General features: G+C 49.2%; 11 protein-coding genes across 11 annotated transcripts; 5 read left to right on the forward strand and 6 right to left on the reverse strand.

Moving 5' to 3' along the window:
* Window positions 1-54: 54 nt before the first annotated feature.
* N7525_004940 (ankyrin repeat domain-containing protein) lies at window positions 55-881 on the reverse strand (the record flags this gene model as incomplete). Its single annotated transcript, XM_002565311.1, has 2 exons — window positions 55-497; window positions 629-881. The coding sequence occupies 2 exons, from the start codon at window positions 879-881 to the stop codon at window positions 55-57; spliced, it is 696 nt and encodes a 231-aa protein (XP_002565357.1).
* An 831-nt stretch (window positions 882-1,712) lies between these two features.
* Window positions 1,713-2,552, reverse strand: N7525_004941 (WW domain-containing protein; the record flags this gene model as incomplete). The annotated part of the gene is made up of 1 exon (XM_002565310.1): window positions 1,713-2,552. One exon carries the CDS (start codon window positions 2,550-2,552, stop codon window positions 1,713-1,715), a length of 840 nt encoding a protein of 279 aa, XP_002565356.1.
* A 1,544-nt stretch (window positions 2,553-4,096) lies between these two features.
* N7525_004942 (uncharacterized protein) lies at window positions 4,097-6,049 on the forward strand (the record flags this gene model as incomplete). Its single annotated transcript, XM_061213229.1, has 3 exons — window positions 4,097-4,156; window positions 4,214-4,390; window positions 4,445-6,049. 3 exons carry the CDS (start codon window positions 4,097-4,099, stop codon window positions 6,047-6,049), a joined length of 1,842 nt encoding a protein of 613 aa, XP_061070250.1.
* Window positions 6,050-9,015: 2,966 nt separating this feature from the next.
* Window positions 9,016-9,559, forward strand: N7525_004943 (hydrophobin family protein; the record flags this gene model as incomplete). Its single annotated transcript, XM_002565307.1, has 2 exons — window positions 9,016-9,450; window positions 9,503-9,559. The coding sequence occupies 2 exons, from the start codon at window positions 9,016-9,018 to the stop codon at window positions 9,557-9,559; spliced, it is 492 nt and encodes a 163-aa protein (XP_002565353.1).
* Window positions 9,560-10,232: 673 nt separating this feature from the next.
* On the reverse strand, window positions 10,233-11,000 carry N7525_004944 (uncharacterized protein; the record flags this gene model as incomplete). The annotated part of the gene is made up of 1 exon (XM_002565306.1): window positions 10,233-11,000. The coding sequence occupies one exon, from the start codon at window positions 10,998-11,000 to the stop codon at window positions 10,233-10,235; it is 768 nt and encodes a 255-aa protein (XP_002565352.1).
* Window positions 11,001-12,058: 1,058 nt separating this feature from the next.
* N7525_004945 (NAD(P)H-dependent flavin oxidoreductase) lies at window positions 12,059-13,233 on the reverse strand (the record flags this gene model as incomplete). Its single annotated transcript, XM_002565305.1, has 4 exons — window positions 12,059-12,202; window positions 12,261-12,989; window positions 13,052-13,134; window positions 13,191-13,233. 4 exons carry the CDS (start codon window positions 13,231-13,233, stop codon window positions 12,059-12,061), a joined length of 999 nt encoding a protein of 332 aa, XP_002565351.1.
* Window positions 13,234-14,338: 1,105 nt separating this feature from the next.
* N7525_004946 (uncharacterized protein) lies at window positions 14,339-15,152 on the forward strand (the record flags this gene model as incomplete). Its single annotated transcript, XM_002565304.2, has 3 exons — window positions 14,339-14,440; window positions 14,501-14,588; window positions 14,717-15,152. The coding sequence occupies exons 1-3, from the start codon at window positions 14,401-14,403 to the stop codon at window positions 15,150-15,152; spliced, it is 564 nt and encodes a 187-aa protein (XP_002565350.1). The 5' UTR covers window positions 14,339-14,400.
* A 3,213-nt stretch (window positions 15,153-18,365) lies between these two features.
* Window positions 18,366-19,190, forward strand: N7525_004947 (mitochondrial 54S ribosomal protein mL57; the record flags this gene model as incomplete). Its single annotated transcript, XM_002565303.2, has 2 exons — window positions 18,366-18,977; window positions 19,035-19,190. The coding sequence occupies 2 exons, from the start codon at window positions 18,366-18,368 to the stop codon at window positions 19,188-19,190; spliced, it is 768 nt and encodes a 255-aa protein (XP_002565349.1).
* Window positions 19,191-19,996: 806 nt separating this feature from the next.
* On the forward strand, window positions 19,997-21,751 carry N7525_004948 (AP-1 complex subunit mu; the record flags this gene model as incomplete). Its single annotated transcript, XM_002565302.1, has 6 exons — window positions 19,997-20,035; window positions 20,133-20,261; window positions 20,371-20,600; window positions 20,676-21,165; window positions 21,222-21,596; window positions 21,671-21,751. 6 exons carry the CDS (start codon window positions 19,997-19,999, stop codon window positions 21,749-21,751), a joined length of 1,344 nt encoding a protein of 447 aa, XP_002565348.1.
* Window positions 21,752-22,488: 737 nt separating this feature from the next.
* N7525_004949 (Rag GTPase GTR1) lies at window positions 22,489-23,575 on the reverse strand (the record flags this gene model as incomplete). Its single annotated transcript, XM_002565301.1, has 2 exons — window positions 22,489-23,314; window positions 23,382-23,575. 2 exons carry the CDS (start codon window positions 23,573-23,575, stop codon window positions 22,489-22,491), a joined length of 1,020 nt encoding a protein of 339 aa, XP_002565347.1.
* An 866-nt stretch (window positions 23,576-24,441) lies between these two features.
* N7525_004950 (URC4/urg3 family protein) lies at window positions 24,442-26,117 on the reverse strand (the record flags this gene model as incomplete). Its single annotated transcript, XM_002565300.1, has 4 exons — window positions 24,442-24,525; window positions 24,584-25,179; window positions 25,233-25,722; window positions 25,782-26,117. The coding sequence occupies 4 exons, from the start codon at window positions 26,115-26,117 to the stop codon at window positions 24,442-24,444; spliced, it is 1,506 nt and encodes a 501-aa protein (XP_002565346.1).
* Window positions 26,118-26,860: the final 743 nt, after the last annotated feature.

Here is a 26,860-nt window from a genome sequence, read left to right on the forward strand (position 1 = left end):
ACTTTTCTTCAATCCTTTCTGCAAAAAAGCGCTGTCATCCCATCTCGGTATAAATCAAGCAGATCCACTAGCCTCACCCTCAGTAGCCCCCTTCTCCAAACTAGCGGCGTTATCCGAAGCCAGGAGCCACTCAACAACCTGTCTGCCCGCAGACATCTCACCAGCACTCTCAGCAGGCTTATCCTCACCCTCATTCTCACCAATAGTCATCTCAATCTCCTGGGTCTGAGCGTCATCCCCCTGAGCACCCTCAGCATCGTCACCCTGGCCAGCAGTCCACGCCGTCCGCTCAGCCAGGAAGACGGCATCGTGGCCAGCATCGTTCTTAACCTCAAGGTCTGCACCAGCTTCGACAAGCGCCTTGACGCATTCCAGGTGCGCGTTAAGCGCAGCCCAGTGCAAGGGCGTGTTGCCGGAGTTGTTGCGGTGGTTGACGAACGCGACGCGCTGGGCAGCGTCTGCGGACGACAGCTTTTGGAGGAGAGTTTTGAGGATTTCTGGGCGGTGTTAGTAATGCACACAATAAAGAGGTGGGGATAAAGATAAATAAAGAGGAAAAACAGAAATATTTGACATGACATGAAATGTAGAAAAACAACCAAGTCATGTCAAATCTTTCTTGACATACCGGAGTTTCCATTCGCGGCGGGGAAGTGCAGAACACAGGATCCCGAGCCGCCTTCGCTTTCATCTGCCATGTCAATGGCAGATGCCACGATCTGGGACTCGTTGCAGTTGTGTTGGCTGGCCAGGTTGGCGATGTCCTCGTTTAGGGCCTCGAGGTCGCCTGCTCGGGCGTCATAGATCAGATCGTCGACTGCATCAGCAGAGAGTGCGATTGGCACTGAAGGCTTTGCCTGTGATGTCGTGGAAGCGGACATGATGTATGGTCACCAGGGTTTGATATTATTTTTGTCTTCTTTTGGTGGGGTTGGTTTTGATATCCCACTTTATTTATTAAGCTGGAGTGGGGTGTCAGTAATAGGTCGGTATTCAGGATTGCAAGATGACAAGACGAGTAATAAGAAAAAAAAGGATATGATAGGTGTAAAATCACAAAGGACTGGAGAAATTGGGGTTTTTGCATAGTTCGACAGCATCTCTCGCGATATATTCATGCAATTATGTCGTTGATAAGCGTTTCAACGTCAAGGAACAAGGTCCAGCCACAAAATGGGAATCGGTGTTCCAGATGTTTTTCCACAAATTTGGAATCAATTAACAGGAAGTAAGTTCATTCATACCTTTACTTTCAGTTCTTTGCTTCCTAGCGTAGAGTATCCCGGCAGCAAATGAAGCGATCGCAGCAAAAAATAATTTGATATCGCGGGTCATGTGACTGATAGTGGGCTATCAGTCTTGGAACGGTACAAATACAAGTCGTCAAGTGAACGTCGGTGCTAATCACTACGGGCAGATGTATGGATTCAAATTACTAAGATGGTCTCATTTTGAGACAATACCTGTGATGATACATTGCTACATTGTACAATAATTTTGCTCAATCGTGGATAGAGAAGACAGGGAGTCTGCCTCTATCCACATGCAAGGCAGAACGCCGAGAAAAACAATCAAATAAGCTCAAACGCCGAGTCCCACATCCAGTGGGATGGTATCAAAAAGCTCCGAAATGGCAATGCGACCCGTGGGAACGAGAGAATACATCAAACAACCCCCCTCCCTCCAGAACTCAAACAAATAGCCACAGACCCCTAATCCCTGAGCCAAGCCCGCCGTTTCTCCTCTTTCTTCTCGCGACGCTTCTCCTTGAACTGCTTCAACTCTTGCTTTGTCAACTTCCTAGCACTGCGCTCTGCGCGCAAGCTCCGGCCGTCATGGCTGTTTGCCGCGGCATCAACGTCGAAGAAAGCATTCATCTGTCGTCGAGACTTGTTCTCATCGTTGTGGTTTTCCGGAGTAATTGTTGCAGCTTGCCATCGTCCAGTGAAACGATTAAATGTGCCGGTAGCTGCATATGCTGCGGAGGGGTCGAAAACGGCTGCGTTCGCGGGCTGTTCTGGCTCTTCGTGGTATTGCGCATACGGTGCAGTGGGGTCATAATCTCCATGAATCGCCGGATTGTAGCCACCAAGTACTGGCGCTTTTTTGGGAACTGCGCTTTGGGTGCTGTCTTCTGTGCCCGGTGCTGCTGGGACTGCTGGGGCCTGCGGCACGCGGGGGTTTTCCCACTGTGAAACTCCAGTGAAGCGGTTGTAAAAGTAATATGCCCCTGCGGTGGCGTCCCATGCAGGTTCCCATCCATCGTCCTCGACCTTTGCAGGCGGAGCCTCGGCGGGAAGTGGCGGTGGGACTTCATCGGGGAGTGGTGGTGCAGATGTCTCTTCATCTTGCTCAGGTTCATCGGCTTGCGACTTGGATGAATGGGTCTCCGGTTCTTCAGTCGGTTGGGGCTCTTCGTTATTTTCCACCTGGTCTTTCTGGCTGTCGATATCACTCTTGGCTTCCGTATCAAGGCCCGACGAAGCAGGGATTGGTGAGGCGCTGGCGCGCTCTGCTGGAGCAGATGCCGATGCTTCGGGTGAGGCAGACATACTGGGCAATGAAAGCAATGATTCCTGTAGAAGGTGATATAACAAAAGAGAAAGAGATCGGAGGATGCGATCTACCCAGTCGAAACAGAGGGTCCGTGCGGGGCATTTTAACTTCACCGCCTACCTAAATAAAGCAGGTCTTGCGCTAACCCATTTAGAGTTAGCGCAAGAGTATACATCCATTTTACACCTGAGCATTTGCTTAGTTTGTCTCGTTTGTCTCGTTTGTCATTCCCAGAGGCTCAGCCTCCTTCCATAGATTCATCACCATCTCTCTGGTAGCATGTAGCCCCAAAACCACCTAGCCTCAAGATCACCTCGACATTTTCAGTCTTCAACACCTTCCTATCTAGCACTTCGTGGAAGACCTTTTTTTAGCATTGGTTACGTTGACCTGTTCACCATTATGATCCTGTTGTATCTTTAGACTAAGTTCCAGTTATGCGCCCAGATCAGTATCTCAGCAGCTTATTCTCACGAAGATGAACATGCTACGGTGCGTCCCCTTCTCTCCCCTCCTCATGAGTTCTCTATGGAGCTTCCTGCGTAGTCAACAACGAGCTTCTGTGTTGAACTTTGGTCTCGGTTTATTTGACGTGGTACAATTAACATGGGAATTGGATCAATGGTAACTTGTTAGGCAACTGTCTGGTGGAATGCGCGAGCAGGAATGTATGTAGTCGGCTCTTCCGATTCTAGATCTCTTCCACATGTTTTAACGCCTCGTGAAGACCAATGCAACAAACGAGAGATACAGGCTTTGGTAGTACGATAGACCAACGATTGGAAGCTAAGAAATTCTTCATACATAGGAACTCCGAAGCAAAGGTGGAAACGTTCAGCTTAACCCGCGCGTGCGATCTATATATCCACATACTATGGGTATGTTTAGTATCCAAGCATAGATACTGATACATCATGGGTTATTATGAAATCTTTCGTAGTGCCATTTAACCCATTTGAAAATCAGGGAAGTCTCCCGAGCGATACACTATAGGGAACTATTGTTCTAACCTGAGTATATCTTTCTAAGCAGCCAGATGTAGCTCCTTGCTTGATTTGCCAACCCTTTGAACCTTTGGGGTATTCCGAGCGAGCCCTATAGCTCGGGTACAGTTACCGACTGTTCTAATTGGTCTTTCGGGGTTGATACCTCTGGAATGTTCCCCCTGCGCCGATCCCTTGAACTACAACGATGTGAATTGCCTGACTTCAGTTAAGTCGACTGCTTCACGATGGTTTTGGGCTCCCACCATTGGATTAATCGCGAATTCCTGTATCCAAGTGGCTGACATTCTTTTCTACTTTCAGGTCTGTTGATATCACAACTTGAGCAGGGAATATTTCATCTGTACATGTTCGAAGTTAAAAGGGACCATGTCCTGGCTCTGTTTGATGCTCGCCATCCAACACCCAGTCGACAAACTTCGCCAATATCGTCTCTCATTTTCGTTCTTTTTTAGACCCACGCTTAGCACAAGCGTCATTCGCTCATTTAATATCATATTTAATTGCTGGCTTCAACTAAGACAGCTTTGCCCATTATGAAGGGAATTGCTCTTCTTGCGCTTTTTGGTGCTGCGCTAGCTCATCCAGCAGGCCTTGTGAGTACATCCATTCTGCAACCCGAACCACACTGGCCTGACTTGGGGATTTCTTAGTGGTGGGGTACCGACGTCTGCTACACCAGTCCAGACAATACCGACAATCAGTGCTCGGACGTTCAGCGGAAAGGCTTTGACTTGTCTGAGCTCGGAAATGGTGACAATTGGAGCTTTGAGGGCTTCCACTTCGTTGGGCTCGAGCCCAAGAATGGCTGTCAGGGATCTAGTTACGGGGTATGTCATTGACAGTTGCACTTCTAAAAGGCTCTCGATTCTAACTCGTTGAAGGGCACTTGTCTTGGGGGAAAGCTCTCTCGTGACAATAACTGGACAATCAAGATTTCCGCCGCTGATGCTCCATTCTCGATCCGAAACTTCCATCTTTCAACTTCCCGGGACACTGATGTCTTCATCATCTACAAGATGCCCGATGGTTCTTCCTGTCATCATGTCACTTCGAGCTGGTACAGGGGAACTGATGTCGCCAACGACCAGTGTGGCGGTGCTGTCTCAGTTGAGTTCACGCTCCCCGAAAAGAGCAAGTTCGGCGATTGTGATCTAGAGATCCATCAGATCGACTTTGACTGTTCCACTGGAACCAAGCCGCCAGGTCACACTGTCCTTGTCCCTTCCCACTCTCACACTGAGCCCAGTCCGACCTCAACTACCTCCCTGCCTCCTTTCCATTGGACATCGCAGGAGGTTTCTACGACTAGCCACTCTACCCAGCACATGACGACGTCCACGGTCTGGACTACCGAGGAGATCACTGTCACCAAATGTGCACCGACAGTCACTAACTGCCCTGGTCATTCGACTGTTTTGGTTACCTCTACGTATCCATTGTCAACCACAGTCTGCCCGTCCACTCCCGTGGAAACTAAACCTAGCACAACATCTCCTCACGGTCATTCGGATCCCCCGACTACTAGCCACTCTTCCCAGCGGGTGACGACTTCCACAGTCTGGACTACTGAGGAGATCACCATCACCAAATGTGCACCGACAGTCACTAACTGCCCTGGTCATTCGACTGTATTCGTTACCTCAACATATCCGTTGTCAACCACAATCTGTCCTTCTAAGCCTGTGGAAACGGAACCTAGCACAACATCATCTCGTATTGAGCATTCGCATCCCCCGGTCACGAGCTCCATCAGCACCACAACCGCCACCGTGCCCAGCCCACCTGCTATTACTGCGCCCTGCCCCAACGTGGTACCCAAATGTCTCAACACATGGCTCTCCATTCCAAAGTGCAACTCCAACAGCGACGCCTCATGCTTCTGTCCATCCACTGAGTTCACGGACAAAGTTAGCGGATGCATTCGGGCCTGGAGCACCTCCAAGAAGGAGGAAGATTCCGCCCTTGCTTTCTTCGCTGGTATCTGCGCCCCCTTCGTGCCGGAGAACCCTGCTATTGTAGATATCGCTACAACCTGCACTACTTCGGACCCCGCTCCTAAGACCACAGCTGTTCCTCAAATCACCAGCAATACGCGTACATTCGTTGAGACTGTTGGTGTAGCCACGTCCGTCCCCCAGGCTCCTTGTACCACCATCAGCTGGGCCTCTCATACGGCAACAGTTCCGCTCGTTGGGTTCAGCACGGTCACTTGTTCCTCTACAACCTCTGTGGATCTGGTAGTCGTTACTACTGCCAGTCCTCCTTCTAAGACCGGCCACCATGCGCACGCGTCGTCCTCCAAGATGACAACTAGCTGCAAAACCCACACCACATCTAATATCACACCGACTGCTCCCAAGACGACTATCTCCAAGCCCACAGCATCCAAGCCAACTGAAACTGTTATTTACGGCAATGTTGGGTCGAAACTACCTCTGTGTAATTTCTGGGCTTTTGGTATTGTCCTTTTGGCGCTTTTATTCTAGTAATCTTCTTGTCCAAATCCTGAGAAGACGAACTTCCCTTCACTACGACCACTATTTGTTCCGTTGCATGTATTGATTGCAAGCCAATGCGCACCATAGCTCGGTCTGATTAATGTTTACTTTCTGGGAATAATTAGAGTAACTATATACATGATCTGTTATTCTCGAAGACTGACTTTGACGTGACATTGGAAGCAAATCGGGCTATTTAATTTCACATATTTAAATTAACTCCCTTTGCATAGTTGTATACCATCCCTGCAGATTTGCATCTTACCGGACAACAAATAACTTCTAATGTTCCTATGACTGACTACATCCTGCCCATAGTCTTTCTCATCCAAAAGATCAGTCTCGCACATATCTTTTATTTCGACTTTCGCCGTCTCTTCTCTACGCTTTCTGAGCTTTCCTCGTAATTAATTCTTCAAACCCGAGTTTAGACAGGCTTCCGCACTCTAGACTCAGAGTGTGAAAGGGTGAAACGAAAAGAGTTATGCAAGGGAGCTCACCGAAGCGAGCGAGTCGATCGAGATATCCTTCCGCTTGCTTCTCTATTAGTTTAGGAAGTTGGTCACATAATAGCGCATAGAGCTGCTATAGATTCCAATGTCGACCAGAACTTGCTCAGCCTTTACAGAACCGGGGTTGTGAAGGAAGACTCCACGTGGTACGTTGAACAAGGGGGACCCGACAAAGGAGTTCAACACGAATGAAAACTTAGGCGGTCGATATTTCAATTTCCCAGATGAGAAATCTCTTGCTGGCTTCTCGTGTCCAGTCATATAGGAATGTCCCTATGCCCTCGAAGACGTTGTGAGACGATTCCTTTCGGGATTGGAGAATTTCTCGAGAGATGCGCCTTCAGATCTGTTCCCTTGGTATCTCACGAGGACTATTTATTGCTTGAATCAAGATAGCCGCACAGATTTGTCGGATAAGTAGATGTTTTACAAAGATATAGCTTGCGGGCACCCTAGCTCTTGTGTCTAGTACTCCGTACATCCCTAGAATAGAGTAGCCGCGTTCGAAGACGTGCTTCTTGGGGTACCTTGGCGATTTGGAGACCGCGGCTCCTCATCAAAACTGAAAGGATCGATTGGATCAATCCCGACCTTGGAAAGTAAGGTTAATGGCACCGGTGGAAATACTTTCCAGATTAATTAAACGTGGAAGGCGTCAGGAGAGCAATGTTTTGACGGGTTGGTTTGCACGAACATGGACTATCAGGTATACGGGTTTACCAAGTGGTGTGTACTAAATATTCAAATTTCGTGAATAGTAAGATTGGACTTGTTAAAGAATTGCAACATATCTTTATTGTTATGCGTTGAACTAAATGTACCTGTTGTGTTATGGATATATATCTGGAACTGTCATACTCTCCTTAACCCCTCAGGATATATATTTAAAACCTCTACGTCCAAATAGAGAATCCATACCACTTTAATTGGGTAAATTAAAAGAAACGAAGCATTTATTGGAAAGTAGAAATATATTCAGCATCGAAATATGAGGATTTGGTATATTGATTTCATGAAGACTACTAGAACTGCCGGTCCACCATCAACCAGCGTTGTGGTGGACAGTAAGCCCACTACTTCTGGAGTTTCCCTACTCTGGGAATTATCTTCTAGATTCAACTGCTAGACTACTGTTTAACAGACATTCAACTAGAATGAGGTACTATATCATGCCTATTGGGCACCGCAAAGGACATCAAAGCGTCATTTTCTACATTCTCATATCATCCTCAAGTGTGTCTATAGTCGATAAAACTCCTAGCGATAAAATTGCGATATACATTAGAATGAGTCTAGCAGGATCTCGATCATTCTCAATATTGCCAAAAGCTTGACCCAAAAATGCGATACGAGACGACATTTGAAAGCCAAAGTACACTAGTAATGCGGACTACGTATAGACCAAGGGGAAACATTGCTATAGATTGATTGAAGGGGACACTATTGATAACCCCAGACCATAAAAAGGGGACTGATTCAGGTCCTGTGAGAAGCCGCCAGGGGGGAAGCTTGGTAGTAATCGACGAGATTATGATCGGAAGGCAATACGCCCAATCGGAGACTTCACGGGGATACTACCCTGTGCTCACCGTCCCGGCGCCCTAATTCCTCGCAGGTTAAGATTAAACAAATTAAACAATGAAGGGAGTGTCTTAGATCTCCCTACGTAGCTTTAGTGTCCGAGGTGCAGTAGGCGCCCTTGCAGGTGACCCTCATATGGGAGATTGGGAGATTCGACCACTCAGAGGGAGAATCCCAGCCTCCTCAGCAGAGTCAGACGATTGCCATGAGTGTATGCGTGGCATGCCTTAGCTCCCGAAGTGTAGAGACAAAGTCTAAAGGGAGAAAAGCCCCTGTGGGAAGTTGAAGTAGAGAGGTATGCCCTTACAACGTAGACCCACTTGGAAGAGCTTAAGCTTACTTTGATTTGGTTTTGATGGGTTAATATGGTCTGTTCAAAAAAGATCAACATTGAGTATATCATAGCTGAATTACACCTGTTTTCATCTAACGTTACAGACAAATTGTGGACACTCGGACTGAGGGCTGATGAGCCAGGGCGAGGGAATGCCAGGGCTCTCCCTAGTCACATGAAGTGAGAGCCTGGGAAGTAGATCCATACCAGGAACCTCCACAGGTGCACCCTCGTTGGTCTACAGGCCCTGCATAGTGGAGCGATCTTCATCTCCCTTTCCTTCCCAGTTACATTCCGAAAACATACTGGAGATGATCTTGGTAGGTAGCAAAAACAACTTGGCCCTGGAATATGCAGTCAGGGAGACTCACAGACCGCCAGTCAAATCTATAAAGACGAGGCCATTCATCGCCCTCTGTTAGTTTTCTCTTCATCCGCATCACTCTCTTTCAAGCTTTCCTTCTCTATTCTTCAATCTTCTCTACTCTCCGAGTCTTCTCTCGTTCAATTCCAAACCCACCGTCACAATGCAGTTCTCTCTCTCCGCTATTGTCCTCGGCCTCGCTGCCACCGCTTACGCTCTTCCCCCTGGTGGCCCCAACGCCGGTGGCGCTGGCAACGGCAACGGTGTCGGCAACAAGGGTAACACCGACGTTCGCTTCGCTGTCCCCGACAACATGACCGTCAAGCAGGCTCAGGCCAAGTGCGGTGACCAGGCCCAGCTTTCTTGCTGCAACAAGGCCACCTACGCCGGTGACACCACCGACATCAACTCCGGCATGCTCGGCGGTGCCCTCAGCAACCTGATCGGCTCTGGCTCCGGTGCCAACGGCCTTGGTCTCTTCGACCAGTGCTCCAAGCTCGACCTCCAGATCCCCATCATTGGTATCCCTCTCCAGGACCTCGTCAACCAGAAGTGCAAGCAGAACATTGCCTGCTGCCAGAACTCTCCTTCCAGCGCCGTGAGTACTCCCACTAGCTCTGTTTCTCGATCATCACTAACATATCTCGCAGAACTCCGACCTCATCGGTGTCGGTCTCCCTTGCATTGCCCTTGGCTCCATCCTCTAAGCGCTTCGCTTTGTTTTCTCGCATCATGCAAGAAGCACCGGTCACCATGCCGGGTCTTCGGACCTTGGTGCCGAGTTCGACATGGCTGGCGATGTGGACTGTTAACGATTTCGGGAATGGGAAGCAGGCTTTTGGCTTTTGTTTGATTAGTTAGATTGTCCTGTTCATTTCGCATCTCGTGTATCATTTAACTTGTGTCGTGTGGCACCCTCGGAGAAAGAAGAATGTTTTGCTTTCTGCTTATCACCTTGTGGTGTGTGTGCTTGTTGCTTTGTGCATTGGAATCCCCCAGCTGCTGTCTTGGTTAGGGTTTCTTTCGCATATATTACTTTAATTCATTAGATTTGCTTGCATTATCATCATTCCTCTGAACCAGTAGAACTTCTTCGAGTGCAATCCTACTTCATCATTTTGCCCATTTTGTCCCTTGTAGTCCGACATCCCTTGCAGTGCATTCCTGCCCCTTTAGTGACCCATTCTCAACCTTCACCCTTCCCTCGTCCTACTCCACGACTTTTTTTCTTTTGTGTCTGCCTTCGCTCTTATCCACTTCCCCCGTGGGCACAAGCTTCTACCAGTCATTGTTTAGCAAAGAAACGTAAATCTTCAACTTTGCCTTCATTCCAACTACAACGCGAACTATTTACATACAAACTGACACCCCAACAAACTTCTACCACAATCTCCCAAGCCCAACACCACCCCATACACTATTCCTCTTCTTCTCATTCAAACTCACATCCACCCACTTCTCATCCCTCTTATCCACCAACCCCTCCTCCTCCGTAAACCCAGCAGAGTCCAACCCCCTCGGCGACTGCACACTGCGCGACGTCTTAATCGAAATCGACGAACGTGGGATATTCAGCCCACAATGCCTCTTTAACAAAGCCGACATAGACCTCTTATCCCTTTTCTCAGACACACCTTTCTCACGTTCAAAGCCATTCTGGGCCGTTGTCGCAGACGAACAACCCGAAGTATCCTTTCCCGTATAACCACCAGCACCCTCTGTAGGTCTGTCCCATGCAGCCTTGTTCTCAGTAGCTTTATTCAGACTTCCATTCCTCCCCACTTCCAGAGGCCCCTGAAGTACCTTCCTCGGCGCATCAACAGGCGACCGACAATCCAATTTCAAAATCGGACGATCCATCTGGTTGGCAGTACTATCGTCATCGAACAACGTCCGCATATTCCCATTATCTGTCCCGATCTGCATACGGTTCGCAGGCGACTCGCACGGCAGAACTGGTTCGTGGACCGAATGGTGCACCATTGTTGAGGTGGAGTCCATGCTTGTGCGGGTCAGAGAGGCTGTTTCGGAGGTTGTTTTGATTAGATCGTTTGAGTCTTCGTCGTGGAGTTTGGTGCTTGTTGTTGAGAGTCTTTTGGACAGGCGGGCTTTTCGCATGCAGCGTGTCAGGGTGGATATGATGCCCATTTTGGATTTTGGTAGTTGGCCTTCTGGGGTTGAGTTTGAGGTGGTGGGTATTGATAGATATGGGGTTGGGGTTTTGTTTTGATGTTGATGGAGCTTGGAACAGCTGGTAGAGAGGCGATTCGTGGTATATAAATTGAGTAGCTAACTTGCGGGAGGGATAGAGAGAAACCAAATTCGAGTTCAGTTCTGGGCTGGAGACACGTTGGACGAGGTATGTCGTTATCTAGATCTTCACGGGGTAATGCTGGGCTGTATTACTGTGCAACGCAATGGGATATCGTCTATTTGCTCGAGAAGTTGGATTGCGTATGCTAGCCTGGGTCAGATCTACCTTTTACCTCGAGACCTTCTACCCCTCACCATCTAAATAGTATAAGTGGAAGTGGAAGTGAAAGCATACCAAGCGTGATGGTATATGTGAGTGGTAAGGGTTGCCGGGGGAGAGACCAATCATGGTGAATGATATCATACACAAAGGCCGCGACAGCAGGAAGCACAATCAAGAAACCAAAGCTACAACTGAGACAGAGCCAATCATCCGGGCTGGAAATGTAGCTTCTCCAAGAATTCCCCAGAGTATCGACTTCATGCAAGGATGTCTCCACTCTTCTTGTCCTTGTATGAGGGGACCCAGCCCTGGAGGGTTCGGAGAGCAAATGTCATTCATTCATTTTTTTTATTGCAGTTACCGGGGTGAGTTCAGCTTGGAAAAGGACTCCGTCATTGCGTTCGAGTCGTTGTTGTTGGAGGTTGGAGTCGAAGGAATGCCCGAGTATCCGAGGATCTGCATGTTCCGTGTTGATCCTTGATACAATATCACGGACCCTCGCTCGGGAATGCTTATTATTGACCGTTGACCAGCCCCTTGTGTGGTGGCTCTTATTTTAGCACCGGAAATGACGTGAACGATTCACGTGAAGAGAAGATAATATTATTCAACATGCAAATGTACAAAGCCAGGTCAGAAATATCCCAACTAAGTGATTCTATTGGATCTTTCCAAACAATAGGAAGCTAAATACACGGACTGAAACCACATCTGTAACATAAAACCCCCTTCAAAGCTTACTGGAGGGAGCATCGCTAAACAAAGACCTGGTCCGGCTCATCGCCTCCAGGGCCTCCTTCTCGATCCGGGTGAGCAGGACCTCACAAGTCGGGATGTCGTGAATCAAGCCAATAACCTGACCGGCAGTCCACACCTGTATGACAAAAAGAGTCAGCAAACACAAGACATACATAATTATGCAAGTAGCTTACGCCGAAATCAACATCACCGTTAATGAAGACCTGACGACCCCGCTTGCCGCTAACATAGGGCCCAACCTCGCTAAATTCGCCAGTCTTACTCTCCTGCTCGACCTTCAATGCATCCTTAGCCACCTTATTAGCGAACAGGCGGGAGGTATTCTTCCACCGACGCAGCACAAGCGCGGTATCAGTCTCCTGTGCCGCGACGATAGCCTCTTTAACCTTCTGGTGAATGGGGGCTTCAACAGTGCTCATAAAGCGAGTACCCATGTTGATACCTTCCGCACCGAGCGCCAGGGCAGCAGCAAGACCCTGGCCATCGGCGAATCCACCCGAAGCGATGAACGGCACGCCGAGTTCCTGGCGCGCACGGCTCAAAAGGATGAAGTTGGTGATATCGTGCTCACCGACGTGGCCGGCACACTCGAAGCCGTCAATGGAAAGGAAGTCCACGCCGAGCTTGACGGCGGCCTTGGCGTGGCGGATTGTCGTGCACTTGTGCAGGATGATGGTGCCGGCCTTCTTCAGCTGGGTGATGACGGGGCCGGGGTTGTTACCGGCGGTCTCGACGATCTTGATTCCTTCGTCGATGATTACTTGGGCGTAGGCGCCGTAGTCGGGGGGAACCATGGAGGGGAGGAGGGTCAGGTTTACTCCGAAGGGGTATTTGGTCATGGTGCGGCATCTGCGGATTTCTTTGCGGAGGTCTTCGGGGGTTGGTTGGGTGAGGGCTGTGAGCTAGATTGTAGTGTTAGATATTTCATGTAGTTAGGGCTTTCATTCAAACGTATACGACGTACAAGTCCAAGTCCGCCTGCGTTGCTAACAGCCGAGGCCAGCTCAGCGTATCCAACCCATTGCATACCACCCTGCACGACGGGCACTATATCCATGATCAGCAGCTGGAAATATTTGCAGAATACTGTACCCGTGGCGCACCTCGAATACCGAGCTTTCGCGTTAAGGCTGTGTTGAAAGGCATCTTGTTTAGTCGGGGTATCTAATCTGATGATTGCGGAGTCAATAACTTGAAGAGCATGGAACTTGAACAAGGGACCAGATATACTAACACGAGTATGATTGCTTTCTTCGCTTCTGAAGGTATAGAGTCAAGAGATAGTTTTGAATCACGAAAGACCAGATAATAAACCGATCTTACAGCCGCGGACCTATCTGCTGTGGGGAAGGTCCGAGGTGCCGAGGTTGCATCTGGGCTCTTACACTGGGGCACAATTTCTGGATTACTGAGCAGGCCGACCTTAAGATATGCCACATGTCCAAGAGCCCTTTGTTCTGCTTGTGAATGATCAAAACATTGGCCTGTGGACCAAATACCAAGCCCAGGTGTGAAGGAAAGAATATACATACATGTCGTGGTCCCTTGACATGTGATAGGAACCGATGACCTTATAATGGCTCTATCTCCAACCTGGGACTTTTACAGCTGACAGTGTTTCACGGTTAGATACAAGTAGGGAAAAAAAGACCATTGCTTTGATTTATCCATTGTGAATTATATATTGCGGGCTGTAGACTTGAGCGAACATTGCACCTTCGCAAAAGCATGAGTGTCTCAGCTAGATTTTGCTTCATCATACCCAATGCAGGCATTTCAGCAGTTGCCGTAAACTTGAATCACTGTAGTATATCCAAAGAACCTGGCAAAACTACAAGCATCAAGTAATGTGATACATGCAGTATGTATCCCTGATATGAAACCCCTTCCCCTCATTGGTAGAGTGGAACGGGCGATTAACGACGGGACTCTCCTTCTGAGAGCCTTGAGATCCCTCGGCGTCCACGACAGAAAGCCGCAGTCAGTGAGGGAAAGCAAACGACGACATCATCCCAGCCAAAACCAGTAGACGACGTGAGCGGAGACTCTTGAGGAAGAGAAAGAAAGGGGAGCTGCGGACCGAAGAAAGTGGGAAAACAGGCGAGGTGATCACATGACTGCAGTAGCGTGTCGGGAAGAACGATACTCCGGCTGGTAATAGATACGATCTGATTGGCGGACGCCGACTACCGGGTGCCAGTCCCGTGACTAGACACTCCCGTACCCGAGGTCGTCCGTTGATTCCGATCGCTCGCGAGCCACTTGGGATTTCTTATCCTGATCAAACAGAACAATCTCAACTCCGCAATCACAATGTTCTCTCAGAAGGTTGCCCAGCAGTCGCTGCGACGGCGTATGTTACCCCCCAATGCCTACCCTGTCCGAATTTGCGATCTAACTTATCCCCGAACAGTTGCCGTCCAGCAACCGCTCGCTATGCGGTCGTCCATGATGGGCGCTTCCCCTGTCGCTGTTGCCCTCGGCAAGAACATTCAGACGAGGTCAGTTACCCAGCGTTAAGACAGCGAGTTTCAATTGTTTCACCCACCCTCGAATCCAGCGCCCCTCACGAAATCCTACGTCATCCACAATCGCCAGAAGAACATACTAACCATACACTGGTCTACAGACAAGTTACTTCGACCCCGAACACCGAGGACCCCAGCCAGATCCTCGTTAAGCAGCGCCTTAACCGCCCTGTCGCTCCTCACCTCACTATCTACAAGCCCCAGATCGGCTGGATCGGCAGTTCCCTGCACCGTATCACCGGTGTTGCTCTCTCCGGCACCCTGTACATTTGGGCTACCGCTTACCTCGCCTCCCCCGCTCTTGGTTGGCATCTCGAATCGGCCTCCATGGTCGCTGCCATGGGCGCTCTTCCTCTCGCGGCCAAGGTCCTCCTCAAGACCACCCTGGCCCTTCCTTTCACCTACCACGCCATGAACGGTATCCGCCATTTGATGTGGGATCTTGGCCGTGGTCTCACCAACCCTGTGATTATCAAGACTGGCTGGACTGTGGTTGGCCTCAGCATTGCTAGTGCTGTTGGTCTTGCTTTGATTTAAAATGTTTCCGTACCTCATACCTCCGAATTTCCTTATGTGTTATTAAAGTGACTTTTTCTCAAATATACACGAATCTGGTCAATTGGCGCAAGCTTAAAAGGCGCTGATTCTTTTTCTTCTGTTCAGCTGTTTATTTTTATTTCCATTGGAATTGCGTTCGGATTGGGCTAGACTACTTGCACAACTCTACAGTATGTTAATGTTGGAGTTTGAAAGCCTACATGCTCACCCTCGTTGTGTCTAGACTTTACTATTTTGCCCGGTGGATATGCGAATGAGAAAAGCACCTCAAGTATATAACCCCCTCGAAATCCATGTTCATTCTCACGGTTCAGTCTCACACATTGTACCTTCATTTTTTCTCCTCAGGGTCCAATGTTCCTCGTGGCCATTTTTCCTGCAACTGATATTGCATTGACAACGACACACATCGCATTATGATATCCTAGTCGCCCTTCAATGCACATCCCCGCTGTAAAGACCGTGGTTGAAATGCCGTGGAGTATGATCTGTAAAGTAAGTTAGTAGATGCTCATGTGGTCCAGTACCTATGCCGATATATATCTACCTAGTAGATCTATATATTTGACATGGCTGCATAAAGAACACTCACCTATTGCCCTATATCGCCTCAACGCCAAACAAAGAAGACCCCAATCAACCGTCATTTAAGCAGGACTAGGAGGAGGATTGGGTGGGAAAGGTCGTGGTGAGGGAGGATCTTGCACCGAGTGATCACAAGCCAGGACGTTTCCCACAGAGGTATAACATGCCTGGACCGGCGATGAAGGGGTGGGCTGGAAGCCATGGGCAAAAGTAGCGTTGAAAGCCATTTGGATATCCGAATGACACGAAACGAAGGCGGATATAGTAGAATGGAGCACACAAATCAGGACTGACAGAGAAAGGAAGTATAGATATTCAACGAAAGACAGGCAAAAGACACAGGACAGAGTACTCTGATGTTCTCAAGGATGAAGACTAGGAATCTGGACAGGTCCATCTCGTCTATTTAAGTGATTCGAGAACTCAGGTTTACCTGGGGGCAATAGGTCGCGTCATCCATAGTCGTACACCGCTATCCCGTCGAACATCCCAATCAAGGATCAAGACAAGAAGCCGTTTGGCGATAGCCATATTCCCGTTGCTATCCGTGGACCTTGGAGATGGCTCCTATCCGTGAAGATCAAATATCTCGGTAGAGTCTGCAAGGGCCCGCCTGAAGACTTGATGTATAAACCGTTAGACAGTACGGTGACACCCGCTGTTGTGAATATTATATTATATTTTGGTTTCGTTTCTTTTCATTTCCCCGGAAGCAAGCATCGACCGGGAATTAGATGAAGATCCACTCGAATAGACATATTAGCATTCATGAAAAAGCAAATAGTATAATATCCGCAATGGGCGGCTATAGATCCTTTTCCCCCGGACCAACTGCAGACAGTGGAGTTTCACCAGCGGTCTGAGCTTTCGGTTTCTTGCAGCGTCTTGATGAATTCTGTTTCACTGGGTTTGTTCTAGATGATTTGCCGTTGGCTGATTATCCGATGTTATTTACTAAATAATGTTTGGGTTGAACAGCCGTGTGTTGTTTTCAAAGGTATTCATATGAATTCGAGGCCGTCAAACATCTAGTTTGTGTTCTTGTGTCATTCAACCTTACGATCTTTCGAATATATCAAATGTCTGTCATTCGCATACCCCAGTTCTTTTATCTAGGTCTCCACAATGCCCATTGTGGGTTGCGAATTTGCTTAGTCGTGAGACGAATGTATATGCAAGCCGTAGAAGCTTCCAACGACCATAAGAGGCAACAAGAGAAAAAGGAAGCCTACCTATGGAGCACGGCCGAACAAGACTCAATACCAATACACGTGGGTCACGTTTTATCCCCCAGTACATGACAGTCTCTTGCCTAATCTAGGGGGAGAGCTCAGGGTACGCTGATACAGCAGGGCCGTTATTCTGCAGTCCAGAGAGGCATGGATTGTTCGAGCCAACCACTTGTGCCTCAGCCGAGCTTTCCAGCTGCGTATATCCGTAACCAAGCAGTCTCAACAACACTGCCTGCCCCGTGCTCCCGATAGCTATGAGCTATGACCTCTGCATACCCGGCAGCTTCTGCGGAACGACTGTGTTGAGAGAAGGCTACCGAAGCTTCTGCTGAATGGGTCTTGGTTGCCTAGGACCCTTCTTTGCGGTTCTGTTTTCTTCTTTTCAACTTCCCACCGTTCCTCTGCAGCGGCTAGAGACCTGTGGCCCTGATAGTTGGGCCGCGCTCAGGGTCTGTTGCGCCGCTGCTCGCATCGCACGTTAGCCAGTCATATAACTGGACGATGTTACCTGACAGGACTATTGGACCTATAGCCTATAAGTTAAGAGAGCACAAGTTTCCTGTTGGGTCATATAATGGCCATGTTATCCAGAGAAGGATGTTGCTGGATAAAGTGGTGGGGAGATCTGCGAGACCACCCGCACCAAGTCGAAGCCCGAGTTTCAACGATGGGAGCCCGCAGAAGACAGGAGTCAAAGCTGCTAGTAATCCACAATTGGGGCAAATACACATCATGCATCATAATGGAGCCTGCCCAAATTGAGCAGACATATGTTCTGGATCTGGGCCCGCAAACAGCGGTATGGTGTATATCGAAGCATATCCCATAGATACTATAACCTGGTCGCTAAGATATAACCCATATCGCAGGGCTTCCAAGGTTCTTGCATGTTTAATGTGAGTCATATGCCGTTTTGATCGTACATGCATCGAGGCATGGCAGAGTCGGAAGTTTGTGTACATTCCAGCTCCAACGGCCATAGCCTGCTAGCTTGTGTAGACTCCCACGGTAGGCTCCCACGGCCGAAACCAGCGTCAGTACGGATTAGTTTCGGATCCGATGCACAAGTCAAGCATATTCGAGCAAAAGATACCACGCAGCAGCGGTGAAGGTCCGGTTGCCTCCGGCTTCCAAGGTTGTTTAACTGCATGTCAAACAGCCGAGATGACAATTGAAGAGACCTGAGTCTACATAGCAAGGACTTGTGAGAATTACAGTCATGAAAAACAAAACAAGGTGTGGTCGACAGTTAACAGAGACCTCATGGGTCTCGTGTACATGTACCTGGACATGACCGGCAGTATCACACCGCCCAGTCCGAATTCTTTGCTTTCCGTTCGACCAACTCCGAGTCGACTCGCAGACCACCGACCCCATGTCTTTGAATCTTTCTTCTCGAGCGGCCAGGACCGCCTGCGCTGCGTCCAAATTTGTCGCTCGCCCAATTGCCGGAGTCATCCCATCCCGCACCTTCGCGACCTCTACCCCGGAGGAGTCCAGTCAACAAGAAAAGCCCCGATGGTCCTACACTCCCGCAGCAGCAAAGGCTCCGTTTAGTCTACACCTTGACTCCAAGCGCCCGACCTTCCATGTCAATGCAGACCCGCTACTGCTAGACCGATTCTACATCCGATTGTTCGGCAATGGCGGCGACAAACTCCTCTCCGATGAGACCAAGTGGTTGGCAGTGACGCATAAAAGTTTCGATCAAGGGCGCCGCGGATTCAACGATCGATTGGCCTTCTTGGGAAAACGCATTGTGCAACTGCAAGCGTCGCTGGCTTTGGCGCAGGACGCTCCATACGCAGGCGCCTCACCGGTAGAGAACAAGGACGAGTTTGGTCGCGTGCCCTTCACACACCCGGCTCTGGATGGATTGAACAACCTCTCTGGTGAGACTAAGAAGATTCTCACCGAGCGGTCGAAGCTCGCTGAGCTTGCAAACAAGTACGAGTTGCAGAAGGTTCTCAGATGGAGTCCCAGAAAGGTATGCCTCGACTCTGGTCTATTTCTTGTTCTCAGCTAACAATTGTCTTTACTGCAGCCCAATGACCTTCGCGCCTCCGGTGTTGAGCTCGTTCTCGCGCATACCATGTACGCTATCGTCGGCGCTGTTTCGTTAGAGAAGGGAGGAGTCGTTGCCACTAAAGTGGCTCGTGAGCGGATACTCGAACCCCTGGGACTCAAGTCGGTCTCGTAAGGGTCTGATCTGAGACTTGGGGTATTGGTCTCCTTTGGAGCATTTTCAGGGCGTTAACACTTGTTTGATATTTCCATCTGTGGTAGGTTGACTGGGGAGCGAACTCCTCAATCGGGGAACCTCTACGATTTGTACATGTACTTTTAACAAACTTGTCTTTTTATAACTATCATCTTATTTCTCAGCTATTAAATACCACTTGAGAGTTCAACTTGCAAGTTCAAAAATTTTAATGGACTTTCACTACGATTTACAAGGGGTTTTTGATTTTATAATAAAAATAATTCAATTGAAGTTTTGTAAGAAATGTACGGTTCCTCTGACGCCGCCCGAGTAACAGAGAAAGTACTCGGCCAGCTCTTATGGAACCCTCCTAAGATCGTAGTCTCCGCGCCTCTGTATCGCAAGGTAGTAATTAAAATACCACAGCACTCCGACAGAATGCCGGAGTAGCTGTAGAAAATCACAAGGACTTTGTACTGCCTTGAACTGTCTATTGGGAGCGTTGAAGAAAGAAGAAAATTAAAAAGTGCGCGACCAGCTTTTATGTGTGATTTTATACGCTAGTCCGCTTTGAGGTTGGCGTATATCTCCGGCCTGGGACATGCGGGCATCGCCAACAATCATCCGCTGATCTGCTCCTTTCATTTCTCACCTCATCAACTGCTATTCTATTCGTTCTTACTACTTGATTGACAATGCTGCAGTAGGCGCATGAGGTGTCTTTGTTATTCTTTGCTTTTGCCCCACCTTAAGAGACCAGATCACCAACTCTCCCGTCACCTATTTACCCCCATTGACAAGTCATGGCGTCAGCACTCTTCTTCCTCGACCTCAAGGGCAAGGTAGGCTACTGGATATTGTGCAAAATATGTCGATGCGACTCCCTGTTGGGGAAATTGCCAATGCGTTCAGGGACAAGCCCCCGCTGACCATCTATAGACCCTTCTGGCCCGCAATTATCGCGGAGATATTCCCATGTCCGCAGTCGAGAAATTCCCTATCCTCCTCAGTGACGCCGAAGAAGAAAGCTCAGCAGTGCCTCCCTGCTTCTCTCACGAGGGAATCAACGTGCGTTCCACCGAGTCTGGGCATTTGCTGCCCCGACCATACGACACCCGCTCCTGAGTGTCTCCTTTTGTGTGCTCCCACCTACTAACACTGGGGTGTTTCTGTCTAGTACCTTTATATCCGCCACAGCAACCTCTATATCCTTGCATTGACCAAACGAAACACAAATGCCACCGAAATTCTACTCTTCCTCCACAAGCTGGTGGAGGTCTTCACCGAATATTTCAAGGTACTGGAGGAGGAGAGTATCCGGGATAACTTCGTCGTCATTTACGAATTGCTGGATGAGATGATGGATTTTGGATACCCGCAGACAACAGAGAGCAAGATTCTACAAGAGTAAGCAGTCGAATCTGAATGGTACGGCGGGGTGGTGGTGAAACAGCATAACTGACCGTTCTACGCTATGGGCAGATACATCACCCAAGAGTCACACAAGCTGGATGTCCAAGCACGGCCACCGATTGCTGTCACAAATGCTGTCTCCTGGCGTAGCGAGGGGATACGTTACCGCAAAAACGAAGTCTTCCTCGACGTGGTCGAGTCCCTCAATCTTCTCGTCTCAGCAAATGGAAACGTCCTGCGGTCCGAGATTCTGGGCGCTGTCAAGATGAAGTGCTACCTGAGTGGTATGCCAGAGTTGCGATTGGGCTTGAACGACAAAGCCATGTTCGAGACCACGGGTCGTGCTACACGAGGCAAGTCGGTCGAGATGGAGGACGTGAAGTTCCACCAGTGTGTCCGACTCTCACGTTTCGAGAACGACCGCACAATCAGTTTCATTCCTCCGGACGGTGAATTCGAACTCATGAGCTACCGACTGAACACACAAGTGAAGCCGTTGATCTGGGTGGAGTGCGTGGTTGAATCGCACTCGGGATCCCGAATTGAATATATGCTCAAGGTAATATCCCCACCCAGCACAGCAAACGTCATCCCCTAACCTCGATTCTACAATAGGCCAAAGCCCAATTCAAACGCCGCAGCACCGCCAACAACGTCGAGATTCTCGTCCCCGTCCCCGAAGACGCAGACTCCCCACGCTTCCGCACAAATATCGGAACCGTGCACTACGCCCCCGAGAAGTCCGCCATCATCTGGAAGATCAAGCAATTCGGCGGCGGCAAGGAATTCCTCATGCGCGCAGAGCTAGGCCTACCCTCCGTCAAGGGCGACGACGAGCGCGGCGGCGGTATGACCGGCGGCTTCGGAGGCAGCATGGGCGGAGCCGGAGGTGTAGGCAAAGCCAAACGTCCCATCAACGTCAAGTTCGAGATCCCCTATTTCACGACCAGTGGCATCCAAGTGCGATACCTCAAGATCACCGAACCGAAGGTACGTCTTTCCCAGCAGGGAATTTCCCTCGACTCTTTTTATCTCTCGGATTCATGGCTAATAACATCCCACAGCTGCAATACCCCTCTCTTCCCTGGGTGCGATACATCACACAGTCGGGCGACATTGCCATGCGCATGCCGGAAGTCCAATGAAAATGTTCCAGCTCTCTGCATGATTGATTTTGTACAGCCCCCCTCCGTCTCCTCTATCCCCTTCTTGTTCTCGTTATCCTTTTGCTCCTCCCTTTTCCCCCATCCTTCTCCGTTGAGGCCGGCCGGTCCGATAGATAATCAAATCCCTCCCTTGTTCTTACTCTTCTCTCTTCTGCCTTTGGCTGCTTTCTGCATCGGATGCGAGGAATATAGATGGTTCGGATGGGATCTTATGTCCAGTATTGTATTTGAAGTAAATGCGATGAATGTTCAGTGTCTTGTTGTCGGGTCATTGTAGCAATTCAGCCTCTGTGCGCTATGCGGCAAGGTAATCCAGATAAAGTGCAGAAGCATCGGTGTGGATTCCTGTCACAGAATGGTTTAGTTGGAAATCAGACTTGATCGCTGCGATCAAAAACTGGTCTAACACCATGTCGCTAAGAATGTCGCTTGAAGAAATATGTATTTTGGATAAAACCCAAGAGCTTTGGTAATAGCCTGAAGAATAGTACCTAGGTAGTTTTTCATGAATTTTTAGAAGAAAAACAGTACAAAGAAATCCCACAGGGTATCTCAATTCTCAAGAGGGGTTGAAAAGGAAGAAAAGAATGCAAAAGAAGTACATTAATCCCCATAACGCCATCGTTCAGCACCTGCTGTATTTTGTCATAAAACTGTCGGAAATCACGGGGGAAAAGACACCATCCCCTAGCTACCTAATGTCACATCCATCCATTTCACGCGGGATTCCCATTCCCGTTCGTCGCATGATCCTCCGCTGTTTCTGGCGGGGGAAGAGGGAATCCATCACCACCACCGCTGCCGGCAGCTGCCTTTGAGAATCCCTCGCGGGCAAGCATGGTGTTCAGCACGGCGCAGTTGTACGAAGCCTCGCCGGGAGGCACAACGAGGAAGATATAGGTGTTATCCGTGAAGCGGCCGAGGAAGATATTGAACTGGGGGGTTTTAGTGTGCATGACGACGAAGCCCGCAGAAGCCGGGGTGGTGAGTGTGTTTCGAGCAGCGCAGTGCTTGAACGCCTTCATGATATTCGAGAGACGCTCGTGGCGGTCGTAGATGGGATTGAGGTCGCCGACCTCAGATGTCACGGAGGTAACAGTGAGGAAAGTAGAGCGCTCGAAGAGGATGACTTCTTCGGCGTTTATTTTCTTCGCGAAGGCGGTTAGGAAGCGCTCGATCACGACTAGGTTCGGGATGAGCTTGTGCACGATTCCGGCCCAGGCTTTGTACAGCGATTGGTCCCAGATGCTGCTGGCGAAGGTGTCGACGCGGAAGTCGCTAGATCGGCTGCGGATTACCGCGGAGCGCTCTTCGTAGATGCGTTGGCGGTGCTCGGCTTGGATTAGATCCATTTTGTGCACGAGACAGAAGACGTAGGCGTTTGGGCTGAATTCGCGCAGGGCTTCGATTATCGCGTGGTAGGTGTCCAGGTCCCGCTCGACTTCTCGTGACTCGATGTCGAATACGTAGATGAGGACTGCGACATCTGAGAAGATGTTGCCGCGCTGCGAGGCTAGATAGGTTTCCATGAAGGCATCTTGTCTGAGATGGGAAAGTTCCGTGTTAGTGGAATGACTCCCGGATTGGAAGTCGAGTATGCATTACTCACCCTCCACAATCCCACAGATTCAATGTGAGGTTACCCATGAACTTGACATGGCTGTGCTCCACATCAATTGTAGCACCTAGGCGCCGGACATCCTTTGCGACGTAGTTGCTGAAGATAATTGAGCGCATGGACGACTTCCCGGACCCACTCTTGCCCATCAAGAGCACCTTTCTCTTCTTCTTCCGAGCATCCATCCTGTCTGATGTTCTTGGGTTTGCCGTTGAGCTCAATGCCCCGCTCTTGCGGGGATAACTCGGGTCGACCTGGAGGGCAACTCAGTGCCTTCACAGGGTCACTCAGATGCAATGGTATTAGATTCCAGTTAGGAGTCTAATATTAGCATCTTCAGTCTTGACAATGGGATTGAGGGCGAGAGTGCATAAGATAAGAAGGAAAGGTGACAGGCCCCGGGGTGAGCTCCGACCTTCTGATGTGGGGACGGAATAATGTTGTTCCAGAACACGTGATTGTTTGTTAGCTTGTTGGAGAAGGTTACCTAGGTAGGATTGGGCGGATGATGAGTCTAGCAATCTGCCCATAGGTATTTTGATATTTTCCATTAGTTACTGATCCAGGTCATGAGACTTTACAATTGTGCACTGGATGGCACATTTAGTCATTGTTTGTGGAGTTTTGTTATTTGAGCTTGGGGCCGAGGTTACGGGATGACGACATCCCATGGGTCTCCCGAAAAATCACAGATCTTCTATGGTCAAATGGCTTTTATATCGTCAGGGCAAAGTGAAACAATAGACAGAGAAAAAGAAAAGGTGAAATGTGAATGTGCAAAATGCAATATGAAATAAGCCGCCCAAAACCAATGGTAAATCAGTGAATAGCCTCAAATGCAGAGGGAAAAAGAGGAAAAAGCCCAAGGTGGCAGGGGAAAAAAAGGCAAAAGGTAGAAAAAAAGGAGAAAAGCCAAACGTGAGATATAGGTATGAAGGTATTCGGTCATGAAGAGTTCATTTCATCAAAAAAGCTCGTCCCAAATAGCAAAACCAGATGACGGGACGAAGGTATGCAGGTATCCAAGCAATTAAAATGGGGATAGAGGGTATTAGAAGACAGTGCCGTCAGATCGTATCATGATAGGGGGTTCCTTGGTGTTTGGTCTGGAAACTTCCGCAATCTCGCGACCACCCTGTAGGTTCATTAGCATTTACTTAGCTGGGGATCCTCGATGAGTGCTTCGTGCTTACCTTCCAGGTGCCAGCCTCAAGCATTTGTGCTAGTGAAAGTGGCTCCTCAGAGCCCTTAAGCCCCAGCTGAGCGTTGACCTCCTCTAGGAGCTCGTCCAGGAACCCGACAGTAGCGGCTCGCCATTCGACAATTACATCGTCGTCGGCGCAGAAGAGCGGTGCCACTTCGACACTTGGCTGACCCTTGATCTGGGCATTCTCTTTATATGCCTCGATCCCACGCTGCATATCTTCCGGCTTCAGAGTCAAGAGTCCCAGGTCGATAAGAAGGCCCCCGTTTCGATATTCAGGAAGCCCTGTTAGAAGGTCGCTACCGGCGAAGTGGATGGACATCAATTTCGACATCGGAACCATGATCGAGTAGCATAGCCACTGTGTCAGCTTGTGGAATGGAACGATGCTCTCCCACTGCTTTGCAGGAGGAGATTCGGGGAGACCCGAGCACTTCCAAGCATCTCCAATGGATACTCCATCAATCTGCGTTCGTGATGGGGGCCAGATGGGAGAGAAGCCATCCATAAGCACGGACCACAACGTGGTAATCGGAACAATCGGTACGGAAGAAGCAAGGGTTGATGGGTGGCCGAGAAGATAATCTGAGTAAAGGTTAGTAGCTGATCAAGCACACACCCAGATCAGATCGCCTTACCTAGCATATTTCCCGGTCGAGCATCCACACCGAAGAAGTCTTGATTGTTGAGTGCCTCGGAGAGCCGGATCAACAACCCTGCGCGGCCTTCAATACCGGCCAGTGGGTTTTGTTCGGAATGTTGCATTCCCTTGGCGAGCACCTCGGCTGTAACTTTTTTCAGTCCCGCACCGTCCACCTGGCATGGCTCCGTAGGATCGCTACTGAAAAGACCCGACTTGAACATCTCCAGACTCGCCACGGCCAAGCCTTCACTGCGCGAGAAGACTTTACCAGACTCCTTCGACCGGTACGACCACTTGTTCCCAGAACCCGCATCGAGCAGAACAGACACGACAAACAAATCAATCAAACGGCGTGTGCGTTCCTGCGCATCAATGCGACTGGGCCAGGACTGGAGGAGCTGGTTGATGCGCGGTCTGCCGCCAACGTCGAAATGCTGCCAGCGACCATGCGGCGGAATGTTCTCATAGTCTGGCGCATAATCTCGCTGGTTGGGAAGACGTGTTAACGCAGCTTCAGATGATCGTAGAAGTTCACTGAATTTACCTTGATTATGGAGACGACGTAGGAGGCGGTAGCTTCGAATTTGCTCATGTCGACATCGAAATGGTTTAGTTGGTTCTGTTTGGCCTTGTTCAGGATGATGTTGGAGCGTTCGCGCACTGCATGGATGCTCCGTAGGTATGCAGCCGGGTCCAATGCTGGGTCTGGGGGTCTGGCGATAGGGAGTTCTGGGATTGAAGCTGGTGGACCACTTCCCTTGTATCCTGGCGACCTTAGGGATGTGTTTGATGTGCGAGCGCTGTTGACGGATACGAAGGAATCGTTCTCATTCTCGCTTTGAATGGAATTCTTCGAATCTTTGCGCTTGAATAGCCCCATTGTTGCGTGTGTTGGGAGTTTCACCCCAGACCTTGGGACTCAAAGGTTGAAAGGGGGCGCCAGTGGAGTAATCGAAAGGAGGGGCGAAGAGAATGTAGGTAGTTCGGATAAGGAGTTCACAAAGAGGGGGGAAGTGACATCTGGAGGTTCTGATGTTTTTTTTTTTTTTTTTTTTTTTTTTTCTGGTTTTTATTTTTTCCCTTCCCTTTACTAAAATAACATAATAAAGGCTCTAAGGGTATAAACTAAGTAAAAATAGGTAGAATAATAATGGTGATTTTTTTTTATGGGGCTTGATGACTGGAGCTCTTTACCTAGACAAGGGCCATTTAGTACGGGCTAGACGTCCGAGGGTTAATAATTTGCATAATTATGGAGTCGATTTAGGGGAAATTGACTCTGGTAAAGTCTGTCGGAATCCGGCGAAGTCTGGATCGAAGAGAAGAAGAGCGAGATTGGGTGGTTTAATCCACAACTCGTACTTTATGCAGAACCGGTACAGAGTACCGGGTACGCAACTACATAGTTAGCTCAATGGGCCGATTTGCATTTAAGACTACCGGTGTATATTGTACATTGGAGTACATGCCTAGTATATTTTACTTCCTACTACAATAATAGCTGTAGTACGTGTGCACACAAAGGCGTTGTGTGCGGAGTACCATTCCCGCAGCTTAGGACCGATTGCCGTATGAGGTATGGGGATGGGTCCCGGAGGGAGTGGGCCAGTCGGAAAGCAAGAG

Source organism: Penicillium rubens (genome assembly GCF_028828025.1).
Source record: "Penicillium rubens strain IBT 27055 chromosome Unknown utg000002l_segment0_segment0, whole genome shotgun sequence".
Taxonomy (NCBI): Eukaryota; Fungi; Ascomycota; class Eurotiomycetes; order Eurotiales; family Aspergillaceae; genus Penicillium; species Penicillium rubens.